The 20,248-nt window shown below is 45.8% G+C and overlaps 2 protein-coding genes across 2 annotated transcripts in view; one reads left to right on the forward strand and one right to left on the reverse strand.

The window, feature by feature from the left end:
• SLIRP (SRA stem-loop interacting RNA binding protein) overlaps nt 1-14,202 on the reverse strand; it is a 39,624-nt gene extending 25,422 nt beyond the window's left edge. The window contains exons 1-2 of the mRNA XM_069637915.1: nt 13,946-14,202; nt 9,771-9,829 (exon numbers count right to left, since the gene is read on the reverse strand). Coding sequence (XP_069494016.1) covers nt 9,771-9,829; nt 13,946-14,018 — 132 coding nt within the window. The 5' untranslated portion in view covers nt 14,019-14,202. The remainder of the gene's footprint in view (nt 1-9,770; nt 9,830-13,945) is intronic.
• Nucleotides 14,203-14,508: 306 nt separating this feature from the next.
• The window catches only part of ALKBH1 (alkB homolog 1, histone H2A dioxygenase), a 68,750-nt gene continuing 63,010 nt past the window's right edge, over nt 14,509-20,248 (forward strand). The window contains exon 1 of the mRNA XM_069637916.1: nt 14,509-14,797. Coding sequence (XP_069494017.1) covers nt 14,660-14,797 — 138 coding nt within the window. The 5' untranslated portion in view covers nt 14,509-14,659. The remainder of the gene's footprint in view (nt 14,798-20,248) is intronic.

Raw genomic sequence — 20,248 nt, forward strand, 5'->3', positions numbered from 1 at the left:
GGGAACGAGAGGGGTAGACAGGAACTTTATAAAATTATCCAACTGCACAAAGAGCCTGGCTCTAAGGCATCTCCCAGCAAGCAACCACCCGCAAAAACGCCCCAGTGCACATTTCAGGACACCGATTACAGCCTTCAATTTGCCACAAGATGTCTAACCCTGAGTAAATACAGAGATATTGCTTTTTCATGTGACCCTTAATTTAGCAGACTTACAAAATGAGACTTGTAGCTCCATCCCCGCCATTTCCTTCCAGAGTGTTTTCCTTTCGTCTAAATAGTTTCATTCAACATGTTGTGGGAACAACAAAACTCATGCCCACATCTCCTGATGGCCTTTTTCTACATGCATAATTTCTTCTCCATCTTTGTGGTTGGTATGAATCAACAATAAGTATTAATTTCTAGAGGTTGCCCTCTTGCTCATTACTACCAGATAGATGGCCTCCTTCACTAACATTTGACCCCTATGTCTCCAGGTTAAGGAACTGTGCAAGATCTATCGGATCCGCTGCTAAGAGCATCTGGTATACACAAGGAGTTCTTTGGATGGCTGCTCAATTAAATTTCTCCAGTCACCGAAGCTTACTTTCCAACTGCATAATCCAACAGCTTGGATGGCTTTGAAAATCCGCAAACCTCTCTAGCATCTTTTTATCTCCATCACAACTACCCTACCCTACCCAGTTTCCTGCCAGCTCCTACATCTTCACTTCCCCTTGGTTGACCCTAGACAGAGCCTGCGTCTTCAAGGTTTGGTTTTCCAAGGTTGATAGCTTGGCTTCATGACTGTCAAACTTTGTGTAGTGTCTGTAAATAGGCTATGAATGTTCCTCTGATCAAAAAAAGGATTTTTCTTTTTATAGCTGGAGCTAAAAGTAGTCCCCGAGTATCAGACATCACTGATTAAGCAGGAGCTATTGCTGGGTAAACTGTCGCAACTACATTGGAAGTCTAATAGCTCTAACTTTCACATGAGATACACGCTACAACATTTTGTCCATTAGGACTTTATTTTAAGCATGTATCCTAATACACGTTTATGCACATTTCCAAACTGAGGTGTGCATCTATGGCACCCTTTGGCATGACGAGGCAGACGTAGCTGTTCATATAAAGCTAACTAGGCTCTACTAGACTAGAAGCAGGGGATAACTAGCTCCCAGCAATTTTCCATTGACTTTGTAAGGTTGGCCCTGTGTGGCCCACCCCACCACAGTGTCTTGTAACATGAGTGGGGCCAGCCCGATTAAGGCTCTCACTCCTTGAAGTGAAAAAGTCTGTGCCTTGTTTGGTGATCTATTCTTGCTACCCACCCCGTGCTTATGGAAAGGAGATTTGATCTGGTCCTTTGTGTGCGCTCTCCTTTTCATGCTGCATTCCCAGTGCTGATGAAACAGGGACTCAATTCCTCTCACTTTGACTTCCTGGTTTCTCTGCCTCTGTTCTCACCACCAGTAATTCACCACTCTGTGCCCTAAAGTACCCCAATGCCTGGAGATGTCTGAACGGCAGTCCTCTATATAAAGTGCAAGGCCCTGGCTTGCATGACAAGTCCAGTGCAGGATCATGGTGGCCACCCTCATCCAATGAACCCCTCAAAATGAGCACCAGGGCAAACAGTGGGCTCTCCCCTCCATTCAGTGTTGCATGATCAACCTGCCTGTGGCCTCATTGTGTTGTTCCATGCAATGGGTGGTGGGGAGGGGGGGGGCGGGGACTTACACTGTTACAGTGCTCTGAGCAAAAAATGTCTACAACAATGGACCATCTCCCCAGCTTGCGATGCCTTGTTGCTGCAGAGCTGCTGACCAGGACTTGGAGGATCCCCCTGGAGCACAGAAGAGTAGCCTTCTTCATGCCTGCTAGACTCCACCGACTTTCAATTAAATCATTTTAACACTACAGTGTGTACGGTTACCCTTAGGCTAACAAACAGAGCACTGGTGATGGGATAATTTGGTTCCTGCTGCAATATCATGATTTACTTTCGGTTCAGTATGCATCCACACTGTGATAAGTTAGGAAACGTCTTAATGTTCGCCAGAGAAGTTAGGAATGCAAGAGCCTTGAACAGGGCATCCAGGCGTTTCTGAACGTTTTCTGGCATAGTAGAGGAAAAGGGCACCATTCTGTGGTCTGAATATTGGTGTACTTTGGCAACAGTCTGATATGAGAGTCACGCAGATTTAGCTCAGACTATCACTCCAGAGAGACCATGAATAAAGAGACCAGGCCGCCCACACCGGACAAAGGACGCTGCACCTGAACTACATTAAAGCATACGGTACGTATACCTTACACCACGTCTGTGGACACAGGCCGCTGGTACGGTCAAATATCCATGCACCGTAGAGTGCAACTATGACTATGCCAATCCAGTCTAGCAGCGTACATAACCATCCTCACTGAAACACCTGACGTACCTCAACACCTCTGCCACTAACATACAGCGACTACCAACGAGAAGAAATTCGGTAAAGCTGGGCACACATCGAATCTTTAACAATAACACTCCATCCCAACCCACCAACAGCGCCCACCCGCGTGCCTGATCTTGGGCTGCTTAGTGGAGCCTAGCCAACAACCTAAGTCTTATGCCGGCGAAAATGCACACAACCATCTCAAACTAAACTCTTAGAACATCCACCACATTGACTGCAGTCACCGAGGGTGTTCCAACCACAAAGCGCATTGGGAAAAGAGTGATATATAAATAACCAAATACAATATGTTTAGTTAATCTTCTTTCTCGCCATATAATGCACCTAGGAGGAATATTGGCTGTTAAACGGTACACATTCAAGGGCGCAGGTGTTTGGCACCTGGAGAGGAGAGGAAGCTGGCCCCACACGTTCCCCCCCACACCCTCACCAACTATACCTGGCGTCTTCCGACCCGCCAGGGTGAAGCCTGCAGTCAAGGGCACAGTTGGCATTTGCGGGGTGAAGGGCCATTTACAGCGGCAAGTGCTACCAATGACTTTGTGTGATCTGCCTTTCCCTAACTTTGGCCGCTCAATTTCACCATAGATATCTGCCTCCCATCACCCCCCTTGACTTTGGCAGCAGAACCTTTTCTGAAAGTCGCCTTAAGCAAGCTTAAATTAAGCTAAGCAAGCAAGCCAAGTTGTTTTCTTCCCAAGACGCCATTGGGCACTGACACGGTCATCCTAACTCTCGCCATTGGGTGTCCAAAGCACGCTAGCAGGCAAGTCCAATTATGGTTAAAAGGTAAAAAGCGACGCATCAATTTCACTGGGGGAGGGGGAGGGGGAAGGGGGAAAAAGCTATTTAAGCTATTCAAACCCATCAATGATGTAAACCTCCTGATAAATGAGATACAGGGTCTACTGGAGGACATTGATGAGCTGCCACTCAAAGAGACAGTGAAATCAAAAGGCAGCCTTCCATCTAATTGTGCTGTGAACTCTTTCCCGGAGGCTATTGGGTCACTTGAGTCCTCTCAGCCTGTTTATCAGTCTGTGGGCAAACCCCCGGGGGCTGTTCAAAGTCGAGGAAGGGATAGACTTGTTCCGGACCTGCTGGAGGCTTACCGTGTGCCAACCCTAGTTGACCAATCTAAGACCCCCCCCAGGCAGAATGTTGGGGTGCAGCATTTTGTGGGGAGCAAGCATGTAATACCTGTCACAAGTCTGGAGGTGTGACCCAGAGGTGGAGCAATTGAATGCCGCCCTCTACCGAGGGTAAACTATCCCACACAGACTGTCCGAGTTGAGACAAGGTGTGAGCCCTGTGGTGAGGAAGCAGCAGGAGGAAGAGTGCGTGGAGACAATATCTCAAGGCCAGCCATAGACAAGGAAAGCTATGTGCCTCAAGCGTAATTTTGACCTATTCCCCAAGAAATGTAAATGCTGGTAAACTGGTTATTTAACACCGAAAAAACGAACGCAATGGTATTCAGGCAAAAGACAGCAAGGAGGTCTACCTTGACAATTGAAAGAGAGGGCCTATTTAGCTATTGGTTTTCCAAAAATTTACTTTTGATGAATCAGCAGCACAAGGCAACAGCGACAATTGACAAATATTGCGGGGGACTCCGGAGGGTCTTTAATACCCATGGCAGGAGAGCTGTCTCTCCAGCTCTGAAATGTATAGATCCCAGGACCTGCCTGTGGCCACATAAGGAGCTGAGCACGGGGGCCATCAAAAGGTACCCTCCCTTAGTGTTGCAGAAAATCGACTTTTACAGTCACTATTGATGCAGCCAAAGGGGGCTCCAATAGAATAGATGGGAGGGCCACCTGCCCCCGATTGCTGGTGTACTATGTATGAGACACCTGCTCCATTGGGTCAGGATATGGTCTAATGAGCATCTAGCTCCTTATCGATTGCTGCTAACCAATTTCCTGACCTTAAGTGGGGCCCGTTCACTTCTGTGGTTTAGGCTTGTACATGCAGAGCTCACCATACTTGATTTGTCCCTACTCTGGGAGAGCCCACACAGTATAAATCTAAGCTCAAAGTTGAGTGTTAAGAAAGCTTCTTGTGAAGCGCTAATGGATCGAATGAAGCAGGATTGCACTCTACTGAGTACTGGGCGCCTTTACATGACATTTAAAACATTGCATGGATTTGAGGAATACCAACATAATGTTAGCACTGGGTACGCACTCTCACTAGCGTTAGGCAAGAATTGATGTAGTAACCCTGTGGGAGACTACACAACCCTTGGTATTAGGTAGCCCACCTCTGGTATAGGCCTGTACTACGCAAGTTGGTAGTGTGTCTGAGTAGCCAGGCTTATCTCAAGAGGGGTAAATGTGAGCTGTGGCAATGAAATTCACCAATACAAGCAGCCAAGTTTAGTTCTGAATAATTATTTAACAGCAGTTTTTTTAAATAAGCATTCTTTAAAAAAGGGCAATGTATGTAACAATCAAATATACTTTAAAATACTTTTCCCAGAATCAACACAAAGCTAGTAGATACTGTTTAGAGATGCTTTTTACACACTTCTTACAACCTTAGGTGACCTCACTAACTCAGACAGTAACGGCATTTATATATCACTAGTACACTTTGTCGATTCTGAGGTTTGTAAAAAGGAAAGGATAAGGGAAGGAAAAAAGGTTAAACAGGTTCACCGAGCATGTGAGAACTTAAATCGTCCAATGAAATGTAGACAAAAACCTTTCCCAGCAATAATAATTTAAAACCAAGTTATCACCTCTGAGGGACAGTAAAATATCCAAGTCAAATTGATTAGAAGAGTCTGCAAGGAGCCAGGACAGCCTAGGTCAATTGGAGCACAGTCTATGGAGCTGAAGAATTTCTTAGATAATAATGTCTTGCACAAAGTTAGACAGCTTGTTGAAGAAAAATCACTGTAGGGTCACAAGCTGTTAGACTTGTGAAGGGTAGAGCTGAAATCCACTCTAGCAAAGTAGCTATTGCAAGTCTCAACTGAGAAGCGCAAAGCTAAAATACACTGAAGTTAAGTACCCCAAGTCAGGACAGTACCTTTGGTTAGAAGAAGAGTGGTCCAGCTGGGTTACCAGACATTTGGTCGAAAAAAAAAGGTCGGACAGGACAAATGGTCGACACCATTTGGTCGAAAACCAAAATGGTCGAATTATTTTTTTTTTGTATTTTCACTTTTTTGGGGGGGGGGGGGGGGAGTGGGGGGTTGCCCCCCCCAACCCCCTTTTTTTCTAAAAAAAAAACCTTTTTTCCCTAAACGAAAACCTAAAAAATATATATATAAATCCAAAAAAAATTCGACCATTTGGTTTTCGACCAAATGGTGTCGACCATTTGTCCTGTTGACCTTTTTTTCCGACGAAATGTCCGGAAACCGTCCAGCTGGATTCTGTCTGGTTGCAGAGATGCAGATCCTGGGTTACTGGGCCTCAGTCGTGGCGACAAGAGGGAGGACGTCTGGAGGACTCCTGCGGCAGCAATTTGGAGGTTCGCAGCAGCTATGGGTTTTTTTCAGATAAGTGGCACTTTGCGGTTTCAGCACTCTGTAAAAAGCACCACCACAGACTTTGGACCCCGCTTGGACTTCCCTTACTCCTCGAGTCCTGCACTCTGGTGAGGGGACTCAAGCTCTGGTTGCCCTGTTCCTGGAGGGTCCTGGGGAAGACTCCTGGAGCTACTGGCCGGTTTACAGACGTTGCACTAGACTACGGATTTCTCGACCCCTGGCACTTGGTTCCTGCAGCAGCAAAGAAGTACAGCCATTCGGGGAAGATGGTCCAGTCAAGTTCGTCTCGGGGTTAGTTGGTCCCACTAACCCAAGGGAAGAAGTCGTCCCTTCTGGAGCTTCTATTGTCAATTAGAAAAAGGAGTTTCAGCAAAGCAGCAGGGCTTCACCGGGCAATTCAAAGATCGAGAAGGATGCAGCAAGCTACGTTCATGATTTCTTCATTGGGTTGTTCTTCCGAACGGTTGACTGTCTTCAGTCTCAAAACCCTCACCTTTTAAGCAGGTTTCTCCCATTCATGCACAGCCTAGCTGTCACTCAAAACAGCAGGGTGGCTGTCAGGCATTCCTAAGACAAAGGAAAGGGGAGTTTCGGGAACCTCCCTCGCTTCCTGCCCTTCCAGACACACTGAAGCCAGAGGCAGGTTTCATTACTGAATCCGGCCAAAGGCAAAACGAACAAGGGCTCAAACCTGGCTTGGCACGCACAGTAAAGCCCAAGAAAGACCTCACAAACAAAAAATGCCAAAAAAAAGAAGACCCAGTCCATTTTGACAAAATGGTCAACCGTGGGTGCTAGACTGCAGCCGGGGACTCAGCCTGCGGTAGAAAAGCAAGGTAACATAAAAAATGTTACCTGAGTAGGTTAGGAAAAGGGGCTACTAAGTAACCCCCCCCCCCAGCACTCCACATAAGATGGGGTGTGCTGTACCTACAAAGAGAAAAAGGTAAGCAATGTCAATTTCGCTTTACTATTCTTGGGATCAGTAGTTAGCCCAAGAAAGGGTATTTAAACCTTATGAGAGATCTAAAAGATTTCTCTGTGACACTGCACTGAAGGTGCTGTGTGTCACCATACAAAAAGTAGATGCCTATGGAGTTTTGTCAGACTCCAAAAACAAAGAAAACACATCAGGTCAAAAAACACAGGATTCTGTCATGCATTTCTTGTTCTTTTGTGATAGATACAATGACCTCAGATTACGATACCCATTACCTTTATTTAAACTAAGGAACGTGAGATCAGTGCAAGCTGCCCTTGAACTGTGCACAAATACTAAGAACCCGGCTTTTCTATATTACGTTTCAAAATGTTTGCACTTGGCTTGGCTAAGAAGAACTAATGGGTCTCTACAGTCCTCCTCCTGGTGTGTCCAACTAGTCAAGTTTTTTAAATCTGTGGAACTGTAGGTTGTTGCGATCTGTCAACTTTTATAATGATGTATTTTAAAGATGTGATGATTCGTTTTAAGGAATGCTATATCAAGCAGTTTAAGACGTGGTGTTGCGTTTTATACATTGTTTCCATTGTGTTCTGATGCTTTCATGGCTCTAACCGCCGAATACAGTCGTTTCACCATTGATACCGGTTTTTCATACCGATTTTTGTACTCCACTAAAAAAGGTTACTTTCCAAACAGACTTGCGTTGCATTCTTTCTGGGCACAGCGATCAGTGCTGCAAGTTCTTGAAAGTAATGTCAGCTGACTACAGCAGAAGAAACCCAACAAAAAACATGTTTTAAGCTGAAGATGAACTAATTGAAAAAGTATACAAAACAATCAAAGCTCACTAAAACAAAGGACGTTTAGAGTCACTTTATCAAACAAAATTCATGGGATAATGCTATGTAAATGTTATTTACTCTGTTAAATCACCACCATTGTAGTGTGATAAATTAGGCTTGTCCGTGAAGTTGCACACACTGACCCCCCACCCCCTCCCCACACACACCCACACTCCAACCAGGGGCATCCTGACATTGGCCTGATGGGGAAAAGAAAACGTGCAAGGGGAAGAGAAGAGGATAGGAAAGTGAAAAAGATATGCTAATACCTCAGGGGGGAGAAGAGTGTTTTGTGATGGCATGGGTGCATGCCAGCCCTGGTAGGTGGACCAAAGCTATGCAGAGGGGAAGAGGTGACGATGTCCTGCACAAATTCCCAATCGTACTGTGCTGGGAGGAGGTCAGCTAAAAGATTTTAAAATAATGAGCGATGACAAGGCAACAAACTAAATAACACTCGAGTGTTCACTGATCAAGATCATACCAGTGCTCTGACAGAGCAGGCCAATCGATTTAATAAGGTTTAGCCTTGTTGGGACATCATTTAATTGATATAGAAAGATGCAGCAAGCAAGATAACAACTATACATGCATTCATAGATAATCTAGACAATTAAACAACCTTGACAAAAAGCAGAGTGCCCAGTCTTCGTCTCACCGGACTAAACAAGAAAAGTTGACTTTTAATCCTTTGTAGGTTTCAATCATCTTGCCATACATCTGTACCAACAAAGCGGGGCAGTGTTAACTCTATACGATAGGGAGAGCCTAAGATGCTTGGACCACTTGTTGTGGATGTCCCCGCCCCTGGGATTCACAGGGGAATAACCCTTCTTTGTGGGCAGCCCGGGACCCAATGGCTGATATATTATATAACATGCCCACATTTAAAATCAAAGTAATCTAGGCGGTTTCTTTTCTGGTTATCCAAACGGAGGGAAGGTCAGTACCAACTGCTACAGCAGAAGGTCTCCAGTGCACACATCCACAACACTGAGGAAATGAGCCAGCCTGGGGCTGTCCTTGTTGGCCTCACCTAGGCCCTCTCTGCACCACAGTCTTTGTTTACGGTGGTACTTGGCCTTTGAACACCAGACACAAAATTGCGGCCAAGGGTGCCAGCAGTAATTGAATTGTAACGTATTAACTAATGGTACCAAAGGGAAGGGATGGCAAAGGCTAATAAGAATTAAAAGGGTCATAAGCACAAAGAAGTCATTGAGCATGAGCTCATAGAAAGATACATTATAAACAGCTATCCATCCTAAAGTTTTTCTGACTCATATAATCTAAAACCATGCATTTTCTTAAAGCCTACTATGAAAAGGGTGTTCTGGCACTGTAGGGATCCCGCTGACTCAACAGGATGAGAGGTGGAGAAAAAAACATGCAAGCACAGGGGTGTCCTTCCAAGCGTCGCAGTTCCTGAACCCCCGCCCCCAAAATCGAAAGGGGAGCTGATGAGGATTGGCAGAGCGGGGGGGGGGGGGGAGGACTTCACAGCAAGTAAGCCACTGTTAAGGGCAGATTAATGTGGATGTCAACTGTACAATGTATGCCTCTCTAAAAGTCCTTGAGTATAAATGCTACAAAGGGTTTAGGGGAGAAGCTGAACTGCCCAGCCCACACATATATACTAAGTTACCATTAAATACAAATTGAGCTCTCAATTATATAAACTGTATATTCCCCCCCCCTTTTACATGCCTAACAATGTAGTTTAAATGTTGGCCTCCAATTACTATAAGAAGAAAAAAAAACACTTTTAACGCCAAGTCCTGCATCATTTATGAAAACCAATGAGGTCCAAAAAACACTTTCTTAAATTGTTTAAGTTTGTATTAAAGAATGTTCCAGATGATTTGAATAACGGTATGCTGCTCTGGGAGCTTGGACAAAGCACTTATGAACGGGATACCCCTCCTCCCCCCATCCCCCCACTACAAAGAACACAGCCTGTGAGTCTGTGTATACCGTTTCTTGTTTTAACATGGCACCAATAAAAATACAATTAGAAGCGTTTTGTCGAATACTCACAAAGGGCACGAGGCATTTCTTTACCACCCCAAACTGAGAAAAATATTCTTTTATTTCTTCTGTTGAAAGAAAAAAAAAAACAGTAGTTAATCACCATCATAGGAACATAAGTCTTCTAGTTTTGGTCACAGTTCAAACATGTATTAAAATGCCTCTTCAAGCATAGCTCTCTTGATAACTGATGATTTGTTGCACTCGTTTAGCCAATTTCATAGAACCAAGGACGCACAATACTCACTGACAGAAGCCAGATTTTTCAACTATATATTTTCCTCGTCAATGTTGAGATGAACGAGAGCACAGTTTCTCTAAGAGAGGAGATATTGTTATAAAATATAAGTATTTGTCTGGGCTTAGAAGGTGACGATTTCTCACTCGGGTCCAAATGACCACCCCTCCTACCAACTGGAGCATTCACTGGCTGGCTGCGATCAACAACAGAAAAAGCAAACAATCCTTGAAAAAAAGATCATCCATTCGGAATGGAAGTGCAGGCCCTCTTTTAACTTCATTCATGCCAATGGGCTTGCTGTCGCCCCCAGAGGGAACATTAAAAGGCGGAAGGGGGTGAAAACCCCTGCCCCCAAGAAGTCTGCGTCATGTGACTGGCTCTAAAAAAAAAAAAAAAAAAAAAAAAACGCGTGAGCAAACTAACTTCCTCTGGTGACCCTGCAAGGGGTCACAAGACGGAGTTACAGTCCTCAGCCACGACCCGACTTCCTGCCTGCCGCTCTTTTTCACCACTTAGCAAGCCCTGCCCACCTGGTGCCTTCCTGCTTGCCGCTCTTTTTCCCTACTTAAGGAGCCCTCCAGCCTCTTTTCCTTTGCAGATGGGGAGCAGGTGCAAGTGGATCTAGGTCACCTGGTCTAAGCACCACCCACCTTTTTAGCCCTGCCTCTTCCTTCCTGCTCTTAACTATTAGATCAAGGGCGTCTCTCGTCTGGGCGTCCTAAGCGAAGGACAGATGAAGAAAAGGGCAATTCCTGTTTGGACCTGTTCGGACCAGGGCCTGACCTGCTGCTCAGACAGCAGCCTACTTCTGCAGGAGTCTGTCCTGATACATTCTGGTTTCACCATCACCGTCTTGTGGCCAATGCTGTATTTGACTTTTATTGACTTCATGCATTCACGGTGCGTCACTCTTTCTCAACTCTCATGCTGGACTTCCTTTGCATCTTGTACTCATAGTGGCAGTCAATCATGCTGTTCCCATCTTCATCTTGTATCGTGGCTTGCAACATTATGCGTTACTACTGACTTCTGCAATTGTATTCGCTCTCGACTCTTGCTTGTCCACACTTTGACTGCTTACTCTCTGTTCTCTCCTCCTTTCGCTTCTCCCTTTTCCTCTCTCCTCCTCTTACTTTCTTCTATGCACTTACTCTATCAGAATTGTCCCTGGACCTAATATGATAGCAACCTCGTCTGTTTCCTCCACCCTCCCATTACTGTTTTTTTCCTCCCCACATCCCCTCCAGCACTATCTGAAATGTCGTCAGGCCTAGTATGATAGTCGCTTGTTTTGTTCCTCTCCTCAATTTCTGCACCCCTCTCCCTCACCTTTTGTTTTTCTCCGACTCTACCAGAAATTTCGTCAGGCCTAGTACGGTAGTCGCCTGTCTGTTTCCATTTCCTTCCCACCCTTATCTATGTCTTAGCTCTTGCACTATCTGAAATGTCGTCAGGCCGAATACTATCATTTCACATCCTTACTGTTCATGGCCTGTAAGAATGTCATTGTATTTTCCCTTGTCCCCGTTGCTTTGAAACACATTGTGTATAGGCGCTATATAAGTCAACTATCATATCATATAATTTATGCAATGTTTGTCGGATACATGGACCTGGATTATTTATTTATGTATGCAATGTTTATCGGATACCTGTATCCGATAAACATTGCATAAATAAATGCCCCAATTTACATTGAAACTATCACACACGATGCAGCCACCCAACTGCTTTCAGAGGGGATCTACGCTGAGTGTGGTTCTAGTAAAAGAAAACGTTGCCTACGGCAAACAGAAATCACCCTGTTTGAATAGTACCCAAGGGGGAGTTTTTTTATAAAATGGGATGGAAATTGTGCATTTTATAGAATATTTACTCGTCAACACTGGTCAAAACTATTAACTGCATAGTGAAGTAACTCATCACCGGCCATGGAAGTTGTTTAAAGTGGAATTGATATACAGATTGGAAAAGAAGCAGCATGAAAGAAATAGTGTTGTTTTAAACTATTACTTTGGACTTTTCTTTTGATGGAGGTGAACTGCCAGCTCCGCCCGCCCTAAACCTGGCTTCCTCTGGCACCGCCCCCCCAAACTCCACCCCCACCCCAGCCCATGTGGGATCCCCCACGAATTTCTTTCCATTTCCACCACTGTGTACAAGACAGCCCTTTAAAAGGAGGTCAGACAGCCTCTTTGAAACATATACAGGTGCAGGGAAGGCTGTCTCTATATGTGCTCTCAGTAGATGGCTATGTGGAGCTCTCAAGTTTCCCTTGGACATATGTGAGAAGGCCATCCAATCCTGTTTTTACTTAGAATCCGAAGCCACAACTTGGATCACCTCCTTCCTACAAGGCAGAACCATGCAGTTATTCTCTGACCTGGCCTCCGCCACCATCATGCTTTGTGGAGTTCAACAAGGCTCCTGCCTCTCTGCCACCCTCTACAACATCTTTACTTGCCCACTCTTTCTCATCCTCGACGCTATGGGTATCTCCTACACAAACTACGCGGACGATACCTAGATCTTCCTCACCCTCACGGGCAACTATGACACAGACTCTGCTATGCTGAACGACATCTGCAACACCATCCAAGCCTGGATGGCAGCAAACTGACTATGCCTCAACTCTGACAAGACTGAACTACTCCTGGTAGGTTCCACCGAAACACTAAAAAACCTTGACTAACAGTTTAGCTGCTTCACTATCGACTCCATTAAAATCCCAGTATCAGACTCAGTCAAAACCCTCTATTTGGACTCCAACCGATCCATGAAGAAACAAGTCAGTGCTATCGCCTCCTCGGCAGCCCACCGTGCCAAACTAATTAACGTAGCTAGGCCATTTCTCTCCAAAGAGAAATGCACCAACATAGCCAGAGCCATCACAGGCTCAAGATTAGACTACTGCAATGTTCTCTTCCTTGGAACCTCCACCAAAAACCTGGATAGACTACAAATCATCCAGAACAACGCACTCCCCGCAGCTCAAGACATCTTGAAAAGAGAGCACATTACTGCCGCCAGGGAAGCAGCCCACTGGTGCCCAATAAAAGAGAGAATCTTATTCAAAACCCTGACACTAACCCACAAGTGCATCTACCTCTACGCACCTGAATTCCTCGCACAAAGGATTCACCCATCCACCTCCGCAAGGCCAATTAAGACACCCTACGCCAACATGCTCTGTGTGCCTATGGTAAGAATATCTAAAGCAGGTGGCTCTAGCTTCCCCTACTTGGCACCTTCACATTGGAATGCCCTACCTCCCACCCTCCGAGGCGAGGCATCCCTCATGACTTTTCGCAAAACCATGAAAACTGTGCTCTTCACCTGAAGTACGCCACAATTTACAGCCAAACCTGTTTTTCACATAAATGCACCATGCTTATATGTATATTATATGTATCCTAATGTATATTTGCTCTATTTCTGTTCAATGTATAACTGCTGCTCCCCGTGTGTCCACTCCCTGCAACTAAGTTCCCTTCAAGTAACAGCGCCTCGATTCCCAAGGGCTGCTGTGCGCTATACAAATGTAATAAATAAATACATTTCCCCAAAATTTCAAAATGGGAAAGAAAAAACTACAAGTACCAGACTTCAACGGGGGATTGGGCGGTGTTTACATTCCCCAAAAGTTAGTACTTGGACTAGGAAGAACACGCAGGTAATTAGCAAATTACTCACAGTAATTGCTTTTAACTCCTAGTCCACTCTGAACACTGCCAAAAGGAACACAACATGTCAATCACTGGCAATCTTCATCAGACCTAACCACTCTCTTCTTCGTCCCAGTGTGAACATGTGAAAGCAGGCATAGGTCCACGAAATGGTCAAGCCGTGTTTGATCGCTCACATGGCACGTTGTGCCACGCTTCAAATTATCAAGAATTGTTCAATGCGTATCATGCACGTCGAAAACCGCTCCAGCACTTACTACTGGCCAAGGTCCATGGCACGCGGGTGACAAACGCTTCGAACACCTTCTTGGGTCCCGCGGATGCAGCCATCTCTGGGCAGGCAGGGATCGGCGTGACCTTCCAGTGGTAGACACAGAGAGAGGACTGCAGCCTCCAGCGGGCGTCTTGGAAGCGGCTATGGACGAAGAGTGCGCGCGACCTGCACACACGTAGGAAAAAGCCACCCCCTTTAGTCTCAGGGGCTTCAGCAAGAGACCGCGTATTACCAGTTTCCATCTTGCACTAAAAAATAACTCGTTATTTTTTATATGAAATCGTATTATGAGCAAAACCCAATCTTCGCGTTAATAAAACCCTCATTTAAAATAAAAAATGTCTAATGAGGGCAGCGGCTAAATTCGTCTTATTTAACATGGAAAGCAATAATGATTGCAGCGTGCCAAAAAGGAGCACAGAGCCTATAGCCTTCTCAATGAGGACCCTCGCGGTTTAAATGATGCTTGCTTTCCTAAAAACACCACATTCCAAGATGGCCGCTAAATTCGTCCTTCATTTAAGTGACGCTTCACACTGCGTAATAATAAAGCGTGGAATGTCATTGCCGAAACTGCAACTTGCCACCGGTGTCGCCTGAGTCCCGGCTGCAGCCTTGATCCGCATCAGCGTAACCCTATAATGTAGTGATTGGGATTTGGCTTAAACGCTATCCCGGAATCAGGACTTTCTTTGGGATGGCAACGGGGTACTCGGTGTGGGAACCTGGGGAGGACGCCTTTAGGAAGCTCTTCAAGTTCTATCGCCGCAAGAGCCCTGCGCCCGACCTCTCCGGTGTCACCGACTTTTCCCTCAGTGGTGGGGCAGCTAGCAAGGTGAGAGAGAGCGCAGGCCCTGCAGGGCTGCCAGTCTGTGTAAGTTACAGTGATCCAATCGTAGATGGTTCAATAATGTTTTTTTTTTCCTTGCTTGTAATTTCGGTTTCCCATTACGCACCAAGTTCCAGAAAGCAAAGCCAAAAAGTAAATGTTGGCTTTTGTGTAGGTATTTTACAGGCACTGCCATAACGGGACCTACCTGGCTATACAATGGCAAAAGCAAGGGATTGAAATCAGTGTTGGAAAGGGAAATTATTAACTCTTAGATCCCACAGCCAGCAACTCGCGAGAACCCCCCTCCCACCAGGAGGAGTGTTTCCTATGATGTTGCAAGCAGTTTACAAAAGGTGCACAGCTTTACAATGCTGCCCTCGAATATTTTCTCGAACTTGACCAATATTCTCAGCCTCAGGCAATCCGGTTTCCACCCCAGACATGGCACAGAAACTGCCCTACTAGACAACTTGTTCGATGATGCCAGAGATGAGGGAAACTTCTCGTTACTCATGGATGTTTCCATTGCGTTCAACCTGGTCGACTACTCGCCTCTGTCACCACCTTGTGAACTCCGTCGCCATAACAGATGCCACAAAATGGGTTGTATCCTTCCTCGCAGACCGTACCTCCAGGGTCTTCTTCACCAACCACTCATCTACCTCAACTTGTGGAGTCCCTCGGAGCTCCTGCGTCACCCCTACCCTCTACAATGTCTATACTAAACCTCTCTATGACCACGTCGACTCACTCCACATCAAGTACACTGATGACACACAGATTCTCTTTCACCTCACCTCCAACCACCTTCTTGACTCTCAGAACGTCAGTGCTATCTGCAAAATCATTCAAACTTGGATGATCACCTACCCCCTTTGCCTCAATGACAAGATTGAGCTCCAGGTAGGCAACCCCACCCATCTTGCCAAATTGAGCCCATCCTAACGCTCTTCCACCATTGACAATCACCATTCTCATCTTGGCTGCGGTTAAAACACTCAGCGTATATCTTAATACCACCCTGAGCATGACACCACAACATCAATGCAATTGCCTCCTCAGCAGCATACATCCACAAACCTCATTAATGCCAGCAGACCGTTCCTCACCACAGACAAATGCCTCTTCGTTGCCCGCTCACTGTTTGGCGGCAAGTTGCATTACTGTAACGGGCTACGGGGGGGGCACTGTCAAGGAAAAAAGGAAATAAGCTGCAAATCATTCAAAACAATGCCCTGCGGGCTGCCCTCCATCTCAACAAACACAACCATGTCTCAACAATAAGAATAAATGCACATTGGCTACCTGTCAAAGAAAGAATAACATTCAAAATACTTGCAATCTCACACTGATGCCTAGCTGACACTGCTCCTAGCTACCTTTCCCAGAGGATTTCCCGTCCAGCTACAACCAAATCAAGGCTTACGGCCTACTCCAACTGCCACGCTTGCCCCAGGTTTAAGGGCACCAAGCTGGAGTCTTCAGCTTTCCTGTCGTCACAGCCAGACTTTGGAACTCGCTCCCTCCTGCTGTCAGGAGGGTCAGTAGACTCCTCTTCTTCCTGTGATACCCCAGACTCCCCTTCCTCCCCTTCCTCCTCACCTTGAAGTCTCCGGCGTTGAATTAGCGTTGGATTGTCCTTAGTTCGAGTCTTCACCCCTTTTTTTGAAGATAGGGACGACCAAGGTAGGACGCCACAGTGACACCGTTTTGGGTGATCTGTGGCAACCCTCCTCGGGCGCAGTTATTCGGGGAAAAAGCCAATGGCACAAAAAACCCCGGAAGAGGCTGCAGTAGAAGGAGAGGAATCGGATGAACACGGTCCAGTTATCGAAGTAATTCCAGGAAGAATCGGGTAAGATCCAGATCAAAGAAAGTTCCAGGACAATAAAACAGAAGAGGGCTAGGCAAAACAATCCAAATGGCAGGCAGAGGTCGGTACACGGGAATCAACAGGAGGTAACTCTGGTACCGATTTAGCAGACAAGGGCTGGCGAGGCAATCCACAAGACAGGCTGAGGTCGACTCCGGGATATCACTGATAGAAAAGGAGGATAAGAGGAGGAACAAGAGTGGAGAAATCCTAACGGGGAGCAGACTAGAAAAGACGGAAAAAGAATAGAAGGAAAAAACTCAAGACGGAAGGGAGGAAGGGTGATTAGATGGGAACGGAACCGACAAGGAGGAGAGGGCAAGAAGGAGGGGAAGAAAAACCTAGATGAATGTTCGGAGCGAAAGAAAGGGAAGAAGAAGTGAAACAAAGAATACGGAAGGGAAATCTGTTGCTACTCAGGAAAAAGACAGCGGCGCAGGAACAGGACGAAAACACTGTACGTTGCAACGCACCTGACCCCGGAAGTGAAAAGGCTTAAATACCGAGTTCAGGTACGCCGCAACGACAACTAGACCTGCGCTGCACGCTCAAAATTTACGTGACGGAACCCGCTAGGGCGGGCGCAGCTTCCACTTCTTCCAAAGCCGCCAGTTTCCCTGCGGCGTGACAGTATGCCCCCTCCTAAGGTCCACCCCACCGGGTTTATTGGGATGTCTGAAATGGAACCTACGCAATAGGAGAGGTGTATTTAAATGTGTTCTAGGTTCCCACGTGTCTTCAGACCTCGGGTATCCTTTCCAGTGGACTAAGTATTCTAGACGTCCCTTATGATATCGTGAGTCACAAATTTGGGATACCTCATAGATGTCTTCAGTGGGATCTGGAGGGACTGGGGTGTTCTTCCTTTTCCGGAACCACCTATCTTCCATAAAGGTCTTCAATTGAGAGGTGTGAAACACCAGATGTACCCGACTTAATCGAGCAGGTAGCTGTAAGCGAAAGGCTACTGGGTTGATCACATGTGTTATTTTGTATGGTCCTATGTATCTAGGGGACAGTTTAGACGGGTGAACCCAACGTGGTAGGAATTTAGTGGATAGAAGTACCTTGGATCCGACTCCCCAATTGGGCACTGGTCTCCTGTGTTTATTAGCTTGGGTTCGATTTCTTTCTTGTGCCTCTAAGAGTCCTAGTCTAGCTTTGTCTTGGGCTTCTCGGATAGTTGATAAAGAAGCTTCCACGGAGGGCACCGAGGACTCAATGTTTGCCAAGGGAAGAAAGGTACGGGGATGATACCCGTACGAGCAAAAAAAAGGGCTGGAACCTAAGGCAGAGTGGCAGGTGTTGTTATATGAAAATTCGGCCGTAGGGAGTAACTGGACCCAATCATCCTGTTGTTGGTTGACAAAACACCGGAGATACTGCTCCAACGTACCATTAAGACGTTCAGTTTGTCCATTCGATTGTGGATGAAATCCCGAGGTCAAGGCCCTTTCAATGCCTAATCGCTTGCATAAGGCAGACCAGAAATGAGAAGTGTACTGGCTGCCACGGTCTGAGATGATCTTAGTAGGCATACCATGTAGCTTAAATATGTCCCTCAAGAAGACTTCAGCCATGCGAGATGCAGAAGGTACACCAGGTAGGGGTGAGAAATGTGCCATTTTAGTGAATGAATCGATGACCACCATTATACAAGTACAACCCTGAGATACTGGCAACTCTACAATGAAGTCAGTCGAGATAGTGGTCCATGGACCTGTGGGTATGGTACCGGATTCCAACAATCCCAGAGGCTTTTGTGTGGACGACTTGTTACGAAGACAGGTGACACAAGACTGGACGTATTGTCGGGTCTCTTCCTTCATCCTAGGCCAAAAAAAATATCTCGATAAGAGTTCTTGTGTGTTCCGAATTCCACGATGGCCTGCAATTTTGGTATCATGGCACCAGGATAATGCTGTTCTCTTAATGACGGAGTCGGCAGATACAACTTGTCCTTAACCAGATATAAACCTTCCTTGATTACATAATCGCTCTTGTTGTTAACTTTTTCTGTTTCAAATCTCCCTCCAGAATTGTCCTTGACCTGTTGCAGGAATGTGGACACCGCTCCTATCCTCTGAGTTCTTGCAAACATCAATTCTGTAGTTGTTTCTTGTTCAGACAGGTAGTCACTACGTCGAGACAGGGCATCTGCCACTAAGTTATGTTCACCCAGAATGTAAGTGATGTTAAAATCAAATTGGGCGAAAAAATGTGCCCACCTTGCCTGTCTTGTGTTGTAACATTCAAATTGACGTAATACCTGTAGGTTCTTAAGATCTGTTCGGAGGGTAAAAGGGTGTTCTCCACCTTGGAGAAGGTGTCGCCACTCTGTGCAAGCTAATTTCATAGCCAGCAATTCTCTCTCTATCACAGAGTAGTTACGTTGACTGGGGTTAAGTGTCTTGGAATAATAGGACACTGGATGTTCCTTCCCTTCATACTCTTGCAGTAACACTGCTCCGATAGCAGCAGAAGATGCATCAGTTTCCACTATAAAAGGACGGAGCTGGTCAGGTTGTCTTAATATGGGAGCTGAACAGAAGGCTTGCTTGAGTTGTTGAAAACTCACTTCGGCTAGAGAAGACCATTGGAAAGGAGAGGAAGATTTCTTAAGGAGTGAGGTCATCGGGAGTACCTGTTGAGAGAAGTTGGGTATGAACTTCCGGTAGAAATTCGATAACCCAAGGAACCTTTGGATGTCCTCAACAGACTTGGGAGACGGCCAGTCTAGAATAGCATTGACCTTCTGAGGGTCCATGGCGATTCCCTCAGAAGAAAGAATGTACCCCAGATATGATATGGACGTGGCCGAAAATACACACTTTTCCAATTTGACAGAGAGTTGATTGTCTTTGAGTCTGTGAAATACTTCCTTATGAGTGTTATGCTCAACTTGTGAGTGGGAAAAGACCAATATGTCGTCAAGATAAACGATGACTGAATGTCCTAAGAGATCCGAAAAAAGTCTATCCATGAAACGTTGGAATATCGATGGAGTATTTACAAGGCCAAAGGGCATCACTTGATACTCATACAGACCATAAGGGGTCCTAAAGGCTGTCTTCCACTCATCTCCGGTTTGAATCCTAAGCAAATGGTAAGCGTTGCGTAAGTCTAGTTTGGTAAATACTGTAGCTGACAGTACGGCATGTATGATTTCAGAGATGAGAGGCATAGGGTATCTGTCCTTGACGGTTACCTTATTCAATCCTCTGTAATCAATACAGGGGCGTAGCTCTTGCGTGTCTTTCTTGGGAATGAAGAATAAGGAGGCACCAGCAGGAGATTTTGAAGGTCTGATCAACTTATTAGCTAAGTTCTTGTCGAGATAGTCTCTCAGATACTGCTTTTCTTGCATAGTCAAGGGGTACATATGACCAAATGGGACTAAGGCATCAGGGTGCAGTTCTATGCAGCAATCCTCGGGCCTGTGAGGAGGAAGTTCTTACGGTATCTTCTCTGTCACAACCGCAGCGTAACTACTTAAATAGGATGGTAAGCAATGTATGGATTTGGATTCTGTCCTACAGGAAGTCTGCATCATAGAAAAGGTAGGCTTCGGCAAACAGCTT

This window comes from Ambystoma mexicanum, chromosome 14 (genome assembly GCF_040938575.1).
Source record: "Ambystoma mexicanum isolate Mex_15411 chromosome 14, UKY_AmexF1_1, whole genome shotgun sequence".
Taxonomy (NCBI): domain Eukaryota; kingdom Metazoa; phylum Chordata; class Amphibia; order Caudata; family Ambystomatidae; genus Ambystoma; species Ambystoma mexicanum.